This window comes from Hemitrygon akajei, chromosome 5, assembly GCF_048418815.1.
Source record: "Hemitrygon akajei chromosome 5, sHemAka1.3, whole genome shotgun sequence".
NCBI lineage: Eukaryota > Metazoa > Chordata > Chondrichthyes > Myliobatiformes > Dasyatidae > Hemitrygon > Hemitrygon akajei.
Genome location: NC_133128.1, coordinates 123,735,727 through 123,753,699, shown reverse-complemented (window position 1 = coordinate 123,753,699; position 17,973 = coordinate 123,735,727). Strand labels below are relative to the sequence as shown.

The window sequence follows — 17,973 nt, the reverse complement described above, 5'->3', positions numbered from 1 at the left end:
GAAGAAATAAACTATTTTCAAAATGAGAAGAGAATTCAGAAATTGGAGGTCAAAGTGAATTGGGAGTCCTAGTGCATGATTCCCTAAAGGTTAATTTGCAGGTTCAGTTGATAGCAAGGAGGGCAAATGCAAAAACAAGGATGGATTGCTGAGGCTTTATAAAGGCATTGATCAGACCACATTTGGAGCACTGTGAGCAGTAAGGGCATCAAATGTTATGAGACAAAGCTAGAGAGGACAAAATAAATCATCCATGACTGAATGACAGAGAAAACTGATGAGCGGAATGGCTTAATTATGCTCCTTTGTTTTATGGTGTTATCTTACCACCAAGGTAGACATCAATTTTGAGAGCTCAATATAGACATTAATACAAACCTAAAGTAACGTGTTGTTGGAGGAATTCAGTGGGGCGGGCAACATCTGTGGAGAGAAATGGACAGTCAGCTGTTTGAGTTAAGACCTCCCCCCAAAGAAAGGATCTTGACTGAAACACTGTTTGCCCACTTCAATCCACAGATGTTACTAATCTGCTGAATTCTTCCATTAGTTTGCTTTTGTCCCAGATTCCAGCATCTGCAGGCCTTTATGTCTCCAAAGTAACATGTGATCAGACTGATGTATGCAACCATTTCAGACAAGTAGATGCAAGGTTTAAACCTCTACTGTGTCACATTAACTAATGCTAGCAGTGGGTCGGGAAGAGCAACATCTAAATTATTTCAGTTGCACATTATTTGGCAAATGTCAGTCAATGCAGAGAGGAAACAAAAATTACAGCGCCTCTAATTATTAATTAAATTAATAGACATGGTAAGATGGCACCATTAAGTGGCGACTTTTTGTGTGCAACTCCAATGGAAATCATCAAATATTTCTACTTAGGACTACGACAACTGAAAACTGGAGTCACAGCCATGCGTACTTTAAAGTTCAAAGTAAATTTATTATCAAGTACATATATGTCACTATATACAATCATGAGATTCGTTTTCTTGCGGGCATACTCAGTAAATCCATGAAAGATAATAGAATCAATGAAAAAGCACATCCAACAGGACAAACAACCAATGTGCATGACAACAAATTGCAAATACAGAAGAGAAAAAAATTAACAAATTAGCAATATATATTAAGAACATGTGATAAAGAATTCTCGAAAGTGAGTTCATAGGTTGTGGGAACAGATTAGTGATAGGGAAAGTGAAGTTGAATGAAGTTACCTCCATTGGTTCATGGGCCTGCTGGTTGAGGGATGATAATTGTTCCTGAACCTGGTGGTGAATCATGAGCTCCTCTACCTTCTTCCTGAGGACAGCAGCAAGAAGAGTGTATGACCTGGGTGGTAGGGTCCCTGATAATAGATGCTGCTTTCATGCGACAGGGCTCCGTGTAGATGTGCTCAATGGTGGGGAGGTCTTTACCCATGATGGACTGGGCTCTATTCAGTACTTTTTGTAGGATTTACCATTCAAGGGCATTGGTGCTCCCATACCAGGCTGCATTGCAATCACTCAACATGCCCTCCAACACAGATCTTTAGAAGCTTGTCAAAGTATTAGATGTAATGCTAAATCTTCACAAACTTCCAAAGAAGTAGAGATGCTGCCGTTCTTTCTTTGTAATTGCACTTACGTGCTAAGCCCAGGACAGGTCATCTAAAATGATAACACTGAGGAATTTAAAGTTATCCCTTTCCACCTATGATGCCTCAATGAGCATTAGGTCATGAATCTTTGGATTTCTCCTCCTGGTCAATAATCAGCTCCTTGATCTTGTTGAAAATGAGTGAGAAACTGTTGTTATGACACCACTCAGCCAGAGTTTGAATCTCCCTCCAATATACTGATTTGTCACCACCTTTGATTTGGCCAATGACAGTGGTGTCATCAGCAAAATAAAAATGGCATTGGAGCTCTGCTTAGCTGCACAGTCATAAGTATAAAGCAAATAGAGCAGCATTGTCTTAAGATATTAAAAATAAAAACATCAATACTCAAAATCGATGAGCCTCGGAAGATAGACTCGGGTCACAAGTGCCGATTCCCTTTAAGAAAATGGAAACAGAGACACCTTACTGGCCTACAGGTAAGATTGAAACACAGTGGCCTTCAACTTCCACTTCCAACTATCCTGCTGACAAATGTACAGTATTCAGAAAGTAAAATTAGAAATCTCAGAGCAGGATTGCTGTATCAGAGGGAAATCAGCGACTGCTGTATCCTCTGCTTCATGGAAACATGACCCACACCAGCAACTTCAGATGCAGTGCTGCAGCCCGATGGCTTCACCATTCTCCGCAAAGACAGGACAGCTCATTCTTTTAAAGGCAGAGGATGTGATGTATGCTTTATGATTAGCTTATCGCAGTACACAAACATGACGGTTCTGTCTCAGTCCTGTTCAGCCGATCTGGAACATCTCCAGCACTTTGGTATGAACATCAAATTCTCCAACTTCTGGTAATTCCCTCCCTCTCCCTTCCCCCATCCCACTTTCACTCTGCCTCCTCTTCTGCCTATCACCTCTCTCATGATTCTGCCTTCTTCTACTACCCAGAGTGCTTTCCCCTTACATTCCTTCTTCACCTTTCCTGCCTATCCCCTCCCTGCTTCCCCTCCCCCACCCCTTGATCTTTCCTCTGATTGGTTTTTCACCTAGCACCTTCCCCCCTCCCCCGACCTTCTTTATAGGGCCCCTGCCCCCTCTTTCTTCAGTCCTGACGAAGGGTCTCGGCCCGAAACGTTGACTGCTCATTTCAACGGATGCTGCCCGACCTGCTGAGTTCATCCAGCTTGTTTGTACGTGTTGGTGATAACATATCCTCCTCGCTAACGATCAACACTGGCGCACCTCAGGGGTGTGTGCTTAGCACACTGCTCTGCTCTCTGTATACACATGACTGTGTGGCTAGAACACTGACCATGCCACTTGACACCCACACTTTGAGAAATCTGATCACCTGGCTGTATTTCTATAGGCAGAAACTAAAGACTGCAGCACCAGTGGTGAGGACCAAGAAGGTATGGTCAATGGCTGCGGAGGAGTGCTCACAGGACTGTTTGAGTCCGTGCACTGAACAATATTCAGTGATTCATCTTTGAGTCTGAATGAGTATGTCACAGTTGTCACTGACTTCACCAGGACCTGTGTGGATGAGTGTGTGCCTTTAGGAACATACCAGATATACCAAAACCAAAAGCTGTGATTGAACCAGGAGACGTAGTGCGCTGAGGACTAGATCTGAGGCATTTAAGATGGATGATCCAGAACTATACTAGAAGTCCAGGTAGGAGTGTTCAAGGACATCTTCAGTCTGTCACTGCTTCAGTCAGAGGTTCCAACCTGCTTCAATTGAGCAACAATCATACCAGTGCCCAAGAAGAGCAGGCTGAGCTGCCTCAACGACTATCACAGTGACACTCACATCTACTGTGATGAAGTGTTTTGAGGTTGGTCATGGGTAGAAACAACTCCTGCCTAAGGACCTGGACTCGCTGCAATTTGCCTATCACCACAATAGGTCTACAGCATATGCAACCTCACTGGCTCTCCACTCAGCCTTGGATCACCTGAACAATAGTAATATCTATGCCAGGCTGCTGTTTATTGACTACGTTTCAGTGTTCAATACCATGATACCCACAGTTCTAATCAACAAGTTCCTAGGTTTCTGTACCTCCCTCTGCAACTGGATCCTTGACTTCTTCACTGGGAGACAACAGCCTGTGCGAATCAGAAATAATATCTCCTCCTTGCTGATGAACAGTACTGGCACATCTCAAGAATGAATGCTTAACCCACTGCTCCACTCTCTCTACATCTACAGTTGTGTGGCTAGGTACAATTTAAACATCATTTATAAATTTGATGACAACACAACTATTGCTGGCAGAACTTCAGATAGTGACGAGATGCTGTACAGGAGAGAGGTAGTTCAGCTGGTTGAGTGGTGCTGCAGCAACAACCTTGTGCTCATCGTCAGGAAGACCAAGGAATTGCCTGCAAGCCTCAGGAAGAAGTCCAGGAAATATGCACTAGTCCTCATCGAGAGACCAGAAGTGGAAAAGGTTAAGTAGTTCCTGGGTGTCAAATCTCTGAGGATTTAACCTGGGCCTAACATAATGATGCAATTACAAAGAAGGCACAACAGCAGCTATATTTCATTAGGAGTTTTAAGAGAATTGGTATGTCACCAAAGACACTCACAAATTTCTACAGATGTACCATGGAGAGCATTCTAACTGGCTGCATTACCATACGGTATGGAGGGACCACTGCACAGGATCAGAAAAAGATTCAGAAAGTTGTAAACTTCACCAGCTTCACCATGGGCACTAACCTCCCTAGCATCAAGGATACCTTCAAAAGGCAGCATTAAGGACCCCCATCACCAGGGCATGCCTTCTTCTCATTGCTACTATCAAAGAAGTCGTACAGGAACCTGAAGACACACACACATTTCAGAGAACAGCTTCTTCCTCTTTGTCATCGGATTTCTGAACATATGAACACTAGCATTTATTTTTTTCCTCTCTTTTTGCTCTACTTATTTAATTTTAATCATTTTTTCTTATTGTAATTTATAGATTTAAGGTATTGCAATGTATTGCTGCCACAAAACAAATTTCATGACATATGCCAGTGATATTAAAACTGATTTTGATTGTGATCATGGACCTTGCCTAGCTGGAAAAAGCACTGAGCGTTAAGTACATTCTCAGCTATTATATCCTCAACAATCAAATGAACATCCAGTACTTTTCTCTTCAAGCTTACACGTAAAGTAATTAGGCAGAGCTTTAGGGAATTGTCTGCTTTCGACAAACTGAGCTCACCCTCAAGGTCACACTGGAGCCAAACGGAAACTGAAAACCTCTCAATAAGGCTGAACACTACATAACCATATAATTGGAAAAAAAATATTATTAGGCATCAGTAGTTAACAAAATACTAATTCAAACTAACCGGATGCATTTATTCAAAAAGGCAGCCTAACTAGAGTCTGAATATAAATGTTAAAAAGCCAGATATAAGCACTTTAGATTTTTACTCTCACACTTATGTCTGTAATACAATCCATGTGGTTCCAGATGCTGTATATAGAGTACTATGCAAAAGTCTTAGGCACGTATATATAACTAGGGTGCCTAACAGTTTTGCACGGTGCTGTATTTGTCAACAGAGAGCGAGTTGGTAAATCTGGTGAGAGTAAAGTACGCTGGGCATGGCGAGGGTGGAGTGCCATGGGAGGGAATGGGACAGGTGGCAAAGGAGTGCCAGGGATGGGAGTGGGGTGTCATGGGTGCAGACACACCCAGCCCTAAGACACTGACAAGGTCACTTGATTCCAAACAATTGGTTTATTGACCATTACAGGATGTTTGTCTGGTGCTTCCTGCTCCTCCCCTGTCCCTTCCCTTTTTCCCCAACCATGATTCCCTTTTCTGCCCCCTTCTCACTCTCAGTCCACAATAAGAGAACTACATCAGATTTATCACCACTTGCACGTCATGAAATTTGTTTTCTTTGCAGCAGTACAATACATAAAATTACTACAGTACTATGCAAACGTCTGAAGCACCCAAGGCACATTTGCAAAAAAAAGTTTGGAAACCCTTTGCAATAAATGTGATTTCATCTTCATCTAAGTCACAAAAATAGGCAAGCATAATCTAACTAAACTAGTAACACCAAAAAACAACTGTACTTCTCATCAATTCTCAGTACACCATTTAAACAGTCACAGCCTAGGTTCAAAAACAGTTTAAAGACCTGACTGTTCATCAGTTCACAGTAACAGAAATTATCTACAAATGGAGAAAATTCAGTATTGTCGCTACTCTTCCTAGGAGTGGGCATCCTGCAAAGATCATACCAACAGCACGATGTACAATGCTGACTAAGGTGAAAAAGAACTCAAAGGTAACAGCAAAAGACCTGTAGAAATCTCTTAAAATTTGCCAAGGTCTCTGTTCACATGTCCACTATAAGAAAAAGACTGAACGAGACTGGTGTTCATAGAAGAACATAACGAAGGAAACCACCGCTTGCCAAAAAAAACACTGCTGCACGTCTCAAGTTTGCACAAGACCATCTGGATGTTCCACAATGTTCTGTGGACAAATGAGACAAAAGTTGAACTTTTTGGCAAAAATGCACACTATGTTTGGAGGAAAAAGGACACTGCACACCAAAACCTCATCCCAACTGTGAGGCATGGTGGAAGGAGCATTAAGGTTTGGGGCTGCTTTGCTGCCTCAGGGCCAGGACAGTTTGCAATTGTTTCAAACAATAATTTCAAAATTGTATCAAGACATTTTACAGGAGAATGTCAGGGTAGCGGTCTGTCACTTGAAGCTTAATAGAAGCTGGATGATGCAACAAGACAATGATTTGAAACACAAGAGTAAATCAACAATAGAATGGTTTAAAAGGAAGAAAATTCATGCTTTGGAAAGGACAAGTTAGAGTCCAAACCTTAACTCAATTAAGATGGTGTGGCAAGACCTGAAGAGAGCTGTTCATGCAAGGTATCCCAGAAATATTGATGAACTGAAACAGTTTTGTATCAAGGAATAATATAAGATTCCTCCTCGCCATTGTGCAAGTCTGATCAGCAGTCACAGGAAATGTTTGGTGGAGGTTATTGCTGCTAAAGGAGTTTCCACCAGTTATTAAATACAAGGGTTCACATACTTTTTCCAGCCTGGACTGTGAATGATTAAACAGTATGTTCAATAAAGACATGAAAAGTACAATTGCTTGTGTGTTTATTAGTTTAGGCAGATTGTATTTGTCTATTATTGTGACCTAGATGAAGGTCAGACCACATTGTTTGAGTAATTAATGCAGAAAACTAGGTAACTGCAAAGGGTTCACAAATGTTTTCTTGCAACTGTATATGTGCCTAAGACTAATGCAGAGTACTGTAAATAGAAACCTTAAATGGGGTACTTCATGGCCAATCTGGACTCCATGCAGTGAAACATTACTTAAATTTAAAGGCATACTCTAAGCATAATTAAGTCTTACAAATGGAAAGTTGGGTTGCTTGAATGTGCACTCCTGATTCACAAGAATAGGAGTAAGTGTCCATCCAAGCAACCAAATAGGAGGAGATGCAGGCCCCTCCCCATTCAGTAAGATGCATGCTGATTTGTAACACAATTTTCCCACTCCATCCCCATATCCTCTATCCAGGTATCTATTCATCTCTGTTTTGACTAGAATTTTCAGAACACACACCTGTAATAAGCTGTAACTTAAGAGCAGCACTCAAGATTCTCTAATAAGACCATAAGGCTTCGGAGTTGAATTAGGCCATTCAACCCATTGAGTCTGTTCTGCCATTCCATCCTGGCTGATTTATTATTCTTCTCAATGCCACTCTCCTGCCTTCTCCCTGTAACATTTGATGTCTTAACTAATCAAGAATCAATCTCCACTTTAAATGTACCCAATGGCTTGGCCAACCATCTGTGGCAATGAATTCCATAGATTTACCACTCTCTGGCAAAAAAAATTCCATCTTATCTGTTCCAAAGGGATGTCCTTGTTTTTTGAGGCTGTGCCCTCTGGTCCTATACTAGACCAGATTAAGGGATAATAGCGACAAAGTATGATAACGGCGGTAAAGTATGAAGTCATGCAGATCGAGTTCCAAAGAATACACATACAACCCCTCTCTCCTATTCTAACCTCACTCCAAATCCCAGGTCCCTCTCTGCCTCTCTCCCCTTTCAACTTTCTGCTTCTTTATCTCTACAGTTCTTTCATGCTTATCCCCTCCCTCTCTCCCCTTTATCTTTCCTCTGATTGGTTTTCCACCTGGCACCTCTAGGCCCTACCCCCTCCCCTATCTCTATTACTGGGCTTCAGCCCTCTCTCCCCCCCCATTCCTGATAAAGGGTCTCGGCCCGAAACGTTGGCTACTCTTTTCTCATGGATGCTGCCTGGCCTGCTGAGTTCTTCCAGCGTTGTGTACATATCTTTAGTCAAGATGCCTTCTCTTAATGTCAGTTTACTGACCGCTGCATTAAAATGTGTAGAACCTAAAAAATTGATCATCTGTTCTATTAGTGAGTAGGAAACATAATCCTGGTGAAAGTCAGCATCTTCGAGGGAGTTGGGAAAGAGATGAAGCATCACAAGGAAGAAACCTATCCAATGAATGAGAAAGAAAGATGATTTCTTTCACAGTGAATTACAACACAATGTACTTCACATCAGAAAAGCTGATGGCATATTTCAAATCTCCTACCTGCCAGCACTGGGTTCTGTCATTGCAATGGCACCAATACATTTTCCAGAAACCATCTGAGGAATATAACGCTCAATCTGGTCTTTAGATCCATAATGAGTGATGTAAGGCATGACAATGTCTGAATGTAAGCTGAAGCCAGGTCCACTGCAGTTCGCATACATCCTAGAAAAGAGTACAATCATCAGTCATACAATCATTCAGCATCTCAAACAGGCCCTTTTGCCTATTGAGTCTACACCAACCATTAAACACTATGCCAATCCCATTTTACACTAACACTTAGTACTGTACAAATCAACGGAGGAAACTTACTCTTTACATGGAACTAAAAACCATCTTAAATGAGATGATGAAAGGTAAGTAACTTCATGTACTGCAGTTATGTTGTTGCATGTTTTATTTTCAGCAAAGTCCATGTGTTCCTTAGAATCACTGATATCCATCCAGAAATCAGTTTTCTCATTCTTTTTCAGGTCTCCCCCCTCCCTCCTCTCTTTATTCTTTCTCACTTACAGCAGTGCTCCTGATTTAGTTCTAATTTAGACCAACTCTACTTTACCTAATTGAACCACTAAAAAAAATACAAATGGTGGAAATCTGAACTACAACTGTTACGAATGAGGAGCAACTCTGATGGGCAGAAGGGTGCAAAGTCGCCCCCCACTTTTTGAGAATCGCAAAATCACTATTATTTTGGGTCTGATACCAAGGAAATGAGAGAGATAAACAGCTCATGTCAGTAATGAGAGAGAGACAACGCAGGGATACACAAAGGTGGAATGTCTCCTAACAAAAGTGGAACGGAGCCACTGATTACTGCTATTGTCTCTTGGAGAAGGAATTGTGTATTGAGTACTGTTCTATTCATTGAAACCCCTCAGGGGACAACCAGAGTGGTCTGGTTGATGTGTTGCATCATCCCAACCTGATTGACACCTGAGACCCCGTGAGTGGGGATAAAAGTAGGGTCTGGGGAAACACCCCTCAGATGTACCAGGAGAGACACTACGAGACTGGTGGGGGCTTGTGTGTGTGTCTACCCTTGCCTGGGTGACGAGTCCTCCACGGAACGGTCTAGCTAAAGGACGGAGGGGTCATACGTGAATGGCCACAACAACGACGGATCAAGATCGTAAAAGGAAAGTCGGCAAGTCAATAGCTGTTACTCTCTCTCTCTCTCTCTCTCTCTCCAACAATTGCAACACAGTGATCAACAACTACCGCAGCCTGCATGAACTGAACTGAACTGAACTTTATATTTCCATCTGACAATTCATTATCCCCTAGACAACGATAGAGCTTATCTCTTATTGATTATTATTATACCCGCACTTTTAGGTTTAGTATTGATGCCGTATATTATCTGTATATTTGCATTGATATTATTTTTGTGTATTTTTACTAATAAATGCTGTTAAAAATAGTATCATCAGACTTCAACGGATACTCCTATCTTTGCTGGTAAGATACCCAGTTACGGGGTTCGTAACAACTTAGGGCCTCGTCTCGAGATTTGATACCAAATTGGGAGGGCCAGGGAATCGGGCTTTTAAGTCCAGACTTGGATCTGGTTGTGCGGGTAACCAGATGGGAAACCAGCAAAGATGGACGTAGACGAATTTACAAAAAACACGACTCCGGAGGCGCTAGAGGATGCCACAAAGTCGGACTTGGTAAATATTGCGAAAAGATTAAAACTCACAGAGGTGAAGTCGTCAATGAAAAAGTGGGAGATACAGAGGGCCATAGCTCAGTATTATGTTAATAAGGAGGTGTTTTCGGCTGAGGTAATGGATCCTACCCCTGAAAAGGTACCAGCTATTGGGACGGCTCAGTTAGAGTTGGAAAAATTAAGGTTGGAACAGAAGGAAAGGGAGTATGAGCTCCAGCTAAAGGAGTTAGAGGTGAAGAGGGAGCATGAAATTAGGTTAAAACAGCTGGAAGCAGCTGAAAAGGAGAAGGACAGAGCTGAAAAGCAGAGGGAGCATGAAATTAGGTTAAAAGAGCAGGAAGCAGAGGAAAGGGAGAAGGAGAAACAGAGGCAGCATGAGCTGGACATGGAGAAGTTAAAGCAAGAGAGAAGGGTCCAAGGGGCAGACCGACAGGAGAGGTTTAATGTTAGTAGGGAGTTTAGGTTAGTACCTCCATTCGAGGAGATGGATGTTGATAGTTATTTCTTGCTTTTTGAAAAGGTGGCAGTGAATCAGAAATGGCCCAGAGATCAGTGGGTGGCGTTGTTACAAAGTGTATTAAAAGGGAAGGCACAATGGGCATATGCGGCGTTGTCTGTGGAGGAGTATGAAAATTACGAGGAAGTAAAACAGGCCATTCTTCGGGCCTACGAATTGGTACCTGAGGCCTATAGACAAAAGTTCAAAGATTTAAAGAAAGTGTGGAATCAGACGTATGCAGAGTTTGCCTTTGAGAAGGGTGTGCTCTTGGATCGCTGGTGTGCGGCAGAAAGGGTGGAAGAGGATTTTCGACGTTTCAGGGAGTTAATTCTGATTGAGGAATTTAAAGGTTGTGTTTCGGATGATATCCGGATTTATTTGAACAAGAAGCTGAATAAGTCCATATCAGAACTTGCCAGGTTTGCAGATGAATATGCCCTAACCCACAAGACAAAGTTTTCCTCGAATAAGAGTTACCAGAAAGACCATAGGAACGGTAGAGAAAGCCCGCCGGCTGAGGCAGAAATTCAGCAGGGAGCTAGTGGTAAAAGTTACGAGGAAGAAAGGCAAGCTGGCAGGAGGGTTCCTGGCTTGACCTGTTTTAATTGTGGAAAGGTTGGTCATATTGCATCTAAGTGCTTTGCTCCGAGGAAGGAGACAGGAAAAGGGAACGCAGCAGTCCCTACAGGGTGTATTGTGTCGATCAGCAAATCGACGAGAAAGCCCCAGGTAGATAAAATACGAGAGGGGCGTGAGAAATTTATTTCAGAAGGGACCGTGTCTGTGAAAGAGGGAGAAACACCAGTTCCAGTGCGGATCTGGAGAGATACTGGAGCTGAGCAGTCATTGATTCTCGGTAAGGTACTAGATTTTGGTCCTGAGACTGGAGAGGTAGTTTTGAGAGGCATAGGAAAAGGGACAGAAGCTGTGCCTTTGCATAGGATCATTATAAATTGTGATCTGGTATCTGGACCAGTTGAAATAGGGGTACAGTCAGAATTACCGAGAGAAGGCGTGGACGTCCTTCTTGGTAATGATTTAGCAGGTGGTAACGTGTGTTCAGCAAGGAAGCTGACGAGCTAGCCTGTAAGTGTTGAGGACCCGTCCCTAGGTTCCAAGATCTATCCCGCATGTGCGATCACTCGCAGCACGTCGAAAAAGGCAGCTGAGAAAGAGACCAGTTTAAATCAGTCCAGTATCGATTTGGTTGAGACGTTTTTACCGACCCTGTACCAAGAGGGGTTAGAGGGTGGTAAAACGGAGAATAGGGAGGTGAAAGAGAGTAAAGGAGAGGAGGTAGACCTACCCTTAGCCAGGAGGAAATTTATAGAGGCACAGAGTAAAAATGAGAAACAGATAAGTCTGTTAGAAGGTCCAAGGTTGGACATGGATGATCTGTCTGGCTTGACAGAACTGTTTGAAGAAGTTGAAGAATTTAAAGGTGTTCCCGATAATGAAAAAAGGGCAGTCCTAGATGAAAAGGATGCCATTACCTTGAAGGAGTCTGCTGGGTTAGCAGATGAGGTTGTTTTAATCCGCAGGGTTGAGTTTACTCCGAAAGGGAGTTGCCCAGAGAGTAACTGGGAGGATCAGGGGAACTTAGAATTTGAAAAGGGGACAGGTATTGAAAGCCTGGAAGAGGCAGATGTCCCGTTTGAGTGTGTTCAAGATGTGGATGCACATGGTACTGAACCTAGTAATGAAACGCAGGAAAAGTCTGAGGTATCTGATTTAGTTGAAAAGGTATGCAGTCCTTTTGGGTCAGATGGACTTGGTTCAGTGAAGAAAGGGTTAACCTTGGTACGAGTGGGAAGTGAGAATTCCCAGTTGTTTGTGTTAGAAGGTGTGTTAAAAGTTAGTGAGGAGATAAAAGGTGGTGATGTGGATATTATTATTGAAGGAGAAGGGAAAAGTGTAATTCCTAAATTGAATGAAGAAAATTTAAAGTCTGGATTGGTGTCAGAAGCAGTAACCAGGCTGAAGGAACAATGGCTTGTTAACAAGGTGCCTGCGAATCAATTACAGTTTGATTTGGAATGTAAAGGTACCCCACTCGCTAATTTTATTCAAGGGTGTGCTGTGAAGAGGCAGAATTTGAAATCTTGTTTGGACAAAGAGGGATCGCTTGCAGATATTAAACTGAAAACTAATAGAATGAAGGGTCCTGAAGATAAAACTAACGACTTGCTTAAAAATAAAGAATGGTGTGGAAGTTCAGAAGATGGGCTAAGTTTGGAAAACATTGTTGATAAAATAACTCCTATTAAAGGAGTATGCGAAAGCCTATTCCACACTGGTGAGCAAGCTAACCACGTGAGAGTTAACTGGAAAAGAGGCGACGGTTGAAAAAATGCCACTTTAAATAACAGAATCTGGTTTTAAGGGATTTCGACAAAGCATGTAAATAATAAAGACAACACCATGGAAGATTGACAGTTAAGTTTAAAAGTAAAATAAAGATTAGTATTTGCATAAACTTTTGTAATGTACTACAGAATAATCACACATGTATTGGTTCACATTTTGTATTATATACTTAAGATCATAACCCTTTAGTTTTGTTTTTGCTGAAGAAAAGGAATAAAAAAAGTGGTCATTAAATTGGAGTCTGATGCTACTGGAATTTATTAAGGTACAAGATATTAAGATATTAAAGGAAGTGATAATGTACTCGCTGACTGTTTATCTAGATGCTAAATTGAATGTATAACTGTATTACTCTGTAGTGAAAACTCTTGTATTACGTTAGATTCTGAAATTCTGTAAGACTCTGTATTAGTTAATTTTCCCCTTTTTGGGTGAAAATTCTTAGAAGGATGGGGGTGTTACGAATGAGGAGCAACTCTGATGGGCAGAAGGGTGCAAAGTCGCCCCCCCCCCTTTTTGAGAATCGCAAAATCACTATTATTTTGGGTCTGATACCAAGAAAATGAGAGAGATAAACAGCTCATGTCAGTAATGAGAGAGAGAGACAACGCAGGGATACACAAAGGTGGAATGTCTCCTCCTAACAAAAGTGGAACGGAACCACTGATTACTGCTATTGTCTCTTGGAGAAGGAATTGTGTATTGAGTACTGTTCTATTCATTGAAACCCCTCAAGGGGCAACCAGAGTGGTCTGGTTGATGTGTTGCATCATCCCAACCTGATTGACACCTGAGACCCCGTGAGTGGGGATAAAAGTAGGGTCTGGGGAAACACCCCTCAGACGCACCAGGAGAGACGCTACGAGACTGGTGGAGGCTTGTGTGTGTGTCTACCCTTGCCTGGGTGACGAGTCCTCCACGGAACGGTCTAGCTAAAGGACGGAGGGGTCATACGTGAATGGCCACAACAACGACGGATCAAGATCGTAAAAGGAAAGTCGGCAAGTCAATAGCTGTTACTCTCTCTCTCTCCAACAATTGCAACACAGTGATCAACAACTACCACAGCCTGCATGAACTGAACTGAACTGAACTTTATATTTCCATCGGACAATTCATTATCCCCTAGACAACGATAGAGCTTATCTCTTATTGATTATTATTATACCCGCACTTTTAGGTTTAGTATTGATGACGTATATTATCTGTATATTTGCATTGATATTATTTTTGTGTATTTTTACTAATAAATGCTGTTAAAAATAGTATCATCAGACTTCAACGGATACTCCTATCTTTGCTGGTAAGATACCCAGTTACGGGGTTCGTAACACAACAAACAAAAAATAATGAAAATACTCAGCAGGTCAAACAACATCCATGTTTGGGTCAAAGGTCCTTTCATTAAAACTAGGAAAAGTTTTAAGTTTTAACTTAAGTTAAAGGAAGGGAAGAAGAGAACAAAGGGAATTTGTGTGATCAGATGGGGACCAAAAGAGATAAATCTGGTGGTGTTGCCAGCTGATGGAAGGTGAGTTGCAGCTAATCTGTCTGGAGAGACTTTTTCTCCTTCCCTATCCTTATTCAGCTCTTTCCTTTAGCTGTTTCATTACCGCCACTGTGACAAGATGTGGTAGAGCACAGAAATCAGATCTGATGCATTGATGGTGCAATGCATAGCTCTACCTAATGAAAGTCGTTTTAATGATTTAGTGTGCATATTGTCCTCAATTGCAGCTTCACATATTATCTGTCTGATGCTGCACCCAGCAAGTCCTACCATAATCCTAATGAAACTGGTTTAGAGTAATGGCAGAACAAGGGAGATAAGACCATAAGTTATAGGAGCAGAAGCAGGCCAGTCGGCCCATCGAGTCTGCTCCTCCATTCAATCATGGGCTGATCCAATTCTTCCAGTCATCCCCACTCCCCTACTTTCTCCCCATACCCTTTGATGCCCTGGCTAATCAAGAACTTATCTATCTCTGCCTTAAATGCACCAATGACTTCTCCACAGCCGCTCGTGGCAACAAATTCCACAGATTTACCAACCTTTGACTGAAGTAATTTCTCCACATCTCTGTTCTAAGTGGATGTCCTTCAATCCTGAAGTCATACCCTTTTGTCCTAGACTCCCCTACCATGGGAAATAACTTTGCCATATCTAATCTGTTCTGGCCTTTTAACATTTGGAACATTTCTATGAGATCCCCCCCTCATTCACCTGAACTCCAGAGAATACAGCCCAAGAGCTGCCAGATGTTCCTCATACAGTAACCCTTTCATTCCTGGAATCATTTTCATGAATCTTCTCTGAACCCTCTCCAAGGTCAGTATATCCTTTCTAAAATAAGGAGCCCAAAACTACACACAATACTCCAAGTGTGGTCTCACGAGTGCCTTACAGAGCCTCAACATCACATCCCTGCTCTTATATTCTTTACCTCTAGAAACAAATGCCAACATTGCATTCACCTTCTTCACCACCGACTCAAACTGGAGGTTAACCTTTAGGGTATCCTGCACAAGGACTCCCGAGTCCCTTTGCATCTCTGCATTTTGAATTCTCTCCCCATCTAAATAATAGTCTGCCCGTTTATTTCTTCTACCAAAGTGCATGACCATACACTTCCCAACATTGTATTTCATTTGCCACTTTTTCGCCCATTCCCCTAAACTATCCAAGTCTCTCTGCAGGCTTTGTTTCCTCAACACTACCCGCTCCTCCACCTATCTTAGTATCATCGTCAAATTTAGCCACAAATCCATTAATCCCATAGTCCAAATCACTGACATACATTGTAAAAAGCAGCGGTCCCAACACCAACCCCTGTGGAACTCCAGTGGTAACCAGCAGCCAGCCAGAATATGATCCCTTTATTCTCATTCTCTGTTTTCTGCCAATCAGTCAATGTTCCACACATGTTAGTAACTCCCCTGTAATTTCATGGTCTCTTACCTTGCTAAGTAGCTTCATGTGTGGCACCTTGTCAAAGGCCTTCTGAAAATCCAAGTACAGCACATCTACTGCAATTCCTTTGTCTACCTTGCTTGTAATTTCCTTAAAAAATTGCAGTAGGTTAGTCAGGCAGAATTTTGCTTTTAGGGAACCATGTTGGATTTGACCTATCTTGTCATGTGCCTCCAGATATTCTGTAACCTCATCCCTAATAATCAATTCCAACAACTTCCCAACCACTGATGTCAGGCTTAACTGGTCTAGTTTCCTTTTTGCTCCCTCCCACCCTTCTTAAATAGCAGAGTAACATCTGCAATTTTCTAGTCATCCAGTACAATGCCAGAAATGATGGGGCAAAGCATTCCAGAATTGATAACTACTAATTAACATCAGGAATATGCTAAGGGCCAAACTTCAGAAGTGCAGATACTCAGGAGAATTGTCAGGTTGGAAAAGATCAGCAATTGAATAGTCATCATATTTTCTGCTTCTTTGAAATACAAGAATTGAGGAGTTGAATCAGTAATCTGAATCATGAATATGTTACTACTGTAATGAAACATGGATTATATTTGACTGATTTTTGATACACAGCAATATACAAAAGACATATCATCAGTGAAATATCTAAACAAACAATCACAAATAAAGTACAAGGTAAAAGTGGAGTGGATAAGAGACAACACACCTCACCATTCCAACTTACATCTTTGGGTAAATTTGCAGTGTGAATAGTCATTGAAACAATAGAAGGACATTTACTGTATTGGGCCTGTTCTAGCATTCCATTAGATAGATTAGGTTATGCAGGTTAACTCTGTGGTTAAGAAGGCATACGGTACACCGTGGGATTGAGTTTAAGAGCCGAGAGGTAATGTTGCAGCTATATAGGACCCTGGTCAGATCCCACTTGGAGTACTGTGCTCAGTTCTGGTGACCTCACTACAGGAAGGATGTGAAAACTATTGAAAGGGTGCAGAGGAGATTTACGAGGATGTTGCCTGGATTGGGGAGCGTGCCTTACGAGAATAGGTTGAGTGAACTTGGCCTTTTCTCCTTGGAGCAACAGAGGATGAGAGGTGGCTTGATAGAGGTGTATGAGAGGCATTGATCGTGTGGATAGTCAGCGGCTTTTTCCCAGGGCTGAAATGGCTAACACGAAAGGGCACAGTTTTAAGGTGGTTGGAAGTAGGTACAGAGGAGATGTCAAGGGTAAGTTTTTTTAGGCAGAGTGGTGAGTGCGTGGAATGGGCTGCTGGCGACGGTGGTGGAGGCGGATATGATAGGGTCTTGTAAGAGACTCCTGGATAGGTAAATGGAGCTTAGAAAAATAGAGGGCTGTGGGTAACCCTAGGTAATTTCTAAGTTAAGTACATGTTTGGCACAACAATGTGGGCTGAAAGGCCTGTATTGTGCTGTACTTTTTTCTATGTTTAATCTATCGATTCTTGAAGGATCATTGTTAATGCCTCCGCAATCTCTCTAGCTATTTCCTTCAGAACCAGAGAGTACATTCCATCAGGTCCAGGAGATTTATCCACCGTCAGACCATTAAGCTTCCAGAGCATCTTCTCAGTTGTAATTTTCACTGCACAAACTTCACTTCCCTGACACTCTTGAATGTCCGGTATACTGTAGATGTCTTCCACTGTGAAGACTGATTCCACTGTTCCTCTACCATCTGTGTGTTTCTCATTACAGTATCTCTGGTGTCATTTTCTATTGGTCCTATATCTACCTTCAACTCTCTTTTACCCTTTATACACTTAAAAAAGCTTTTAGTTTCTTCTTTGATATTAGTCACCAGCTTCCTTTCATAATTCATCCTTTCCTTCCTGATGACTTTCTTAGTTTCCTTCTGCAAATTTTTAAAAGCTTCCAAATCCTCTATCTTCTCACTAGCTTTGGCTTCCTTGCATGCCCTCTCTTTTGCTTTTACTTTGGCTCTGACTTCACTTGTGAGCCTTGGAAGTGTTCTTCTTCCATTCGAAAATTTCTTATTTGGAATATATCTGTCTTGCACTTCCCTCATTTTTTTTTTTTGCAGTAACTCCAACCATTGCTGCTCTGCTGTCCATCCTGCAAGGGTACCTTTCCAGTCAACTTTAGCCAGTTCCCCTCTCATGCCATTGTAATTTCCTTTATTCCACTGAAATACCGACACATTGGAATTTAGTTTCAAAGTGAACTCAATCATATTGTGATCACTG

At 41.9% G+C, this 17,973-nt stretch overlaps 1 protein-coding gene across 2 annotated transcripts in view; it reads right to left on the bottom strand.

Moving 5' to 3' along the window:
• Positions 1-17,973, bottom strand: part of acadl (acyl-CoA dehydrogenase long chain) — a 107,164-nt gene that overhangs the window by 52,756 nt on the left and 36,435 nt on the right. For both annotated transcript variants that reach the window (XM_073046360.1, XM_073046361.1), the window contains exon 4: positions 8,264-8,428. In XM_073046360.1, the coding sequence (XP_072902461.1) occupies positions 8,264-8,428 (165 nt within the window). The remainder of the gene's footprint in view (positions 1-8,263; positions 8,429-17,973) is intronic.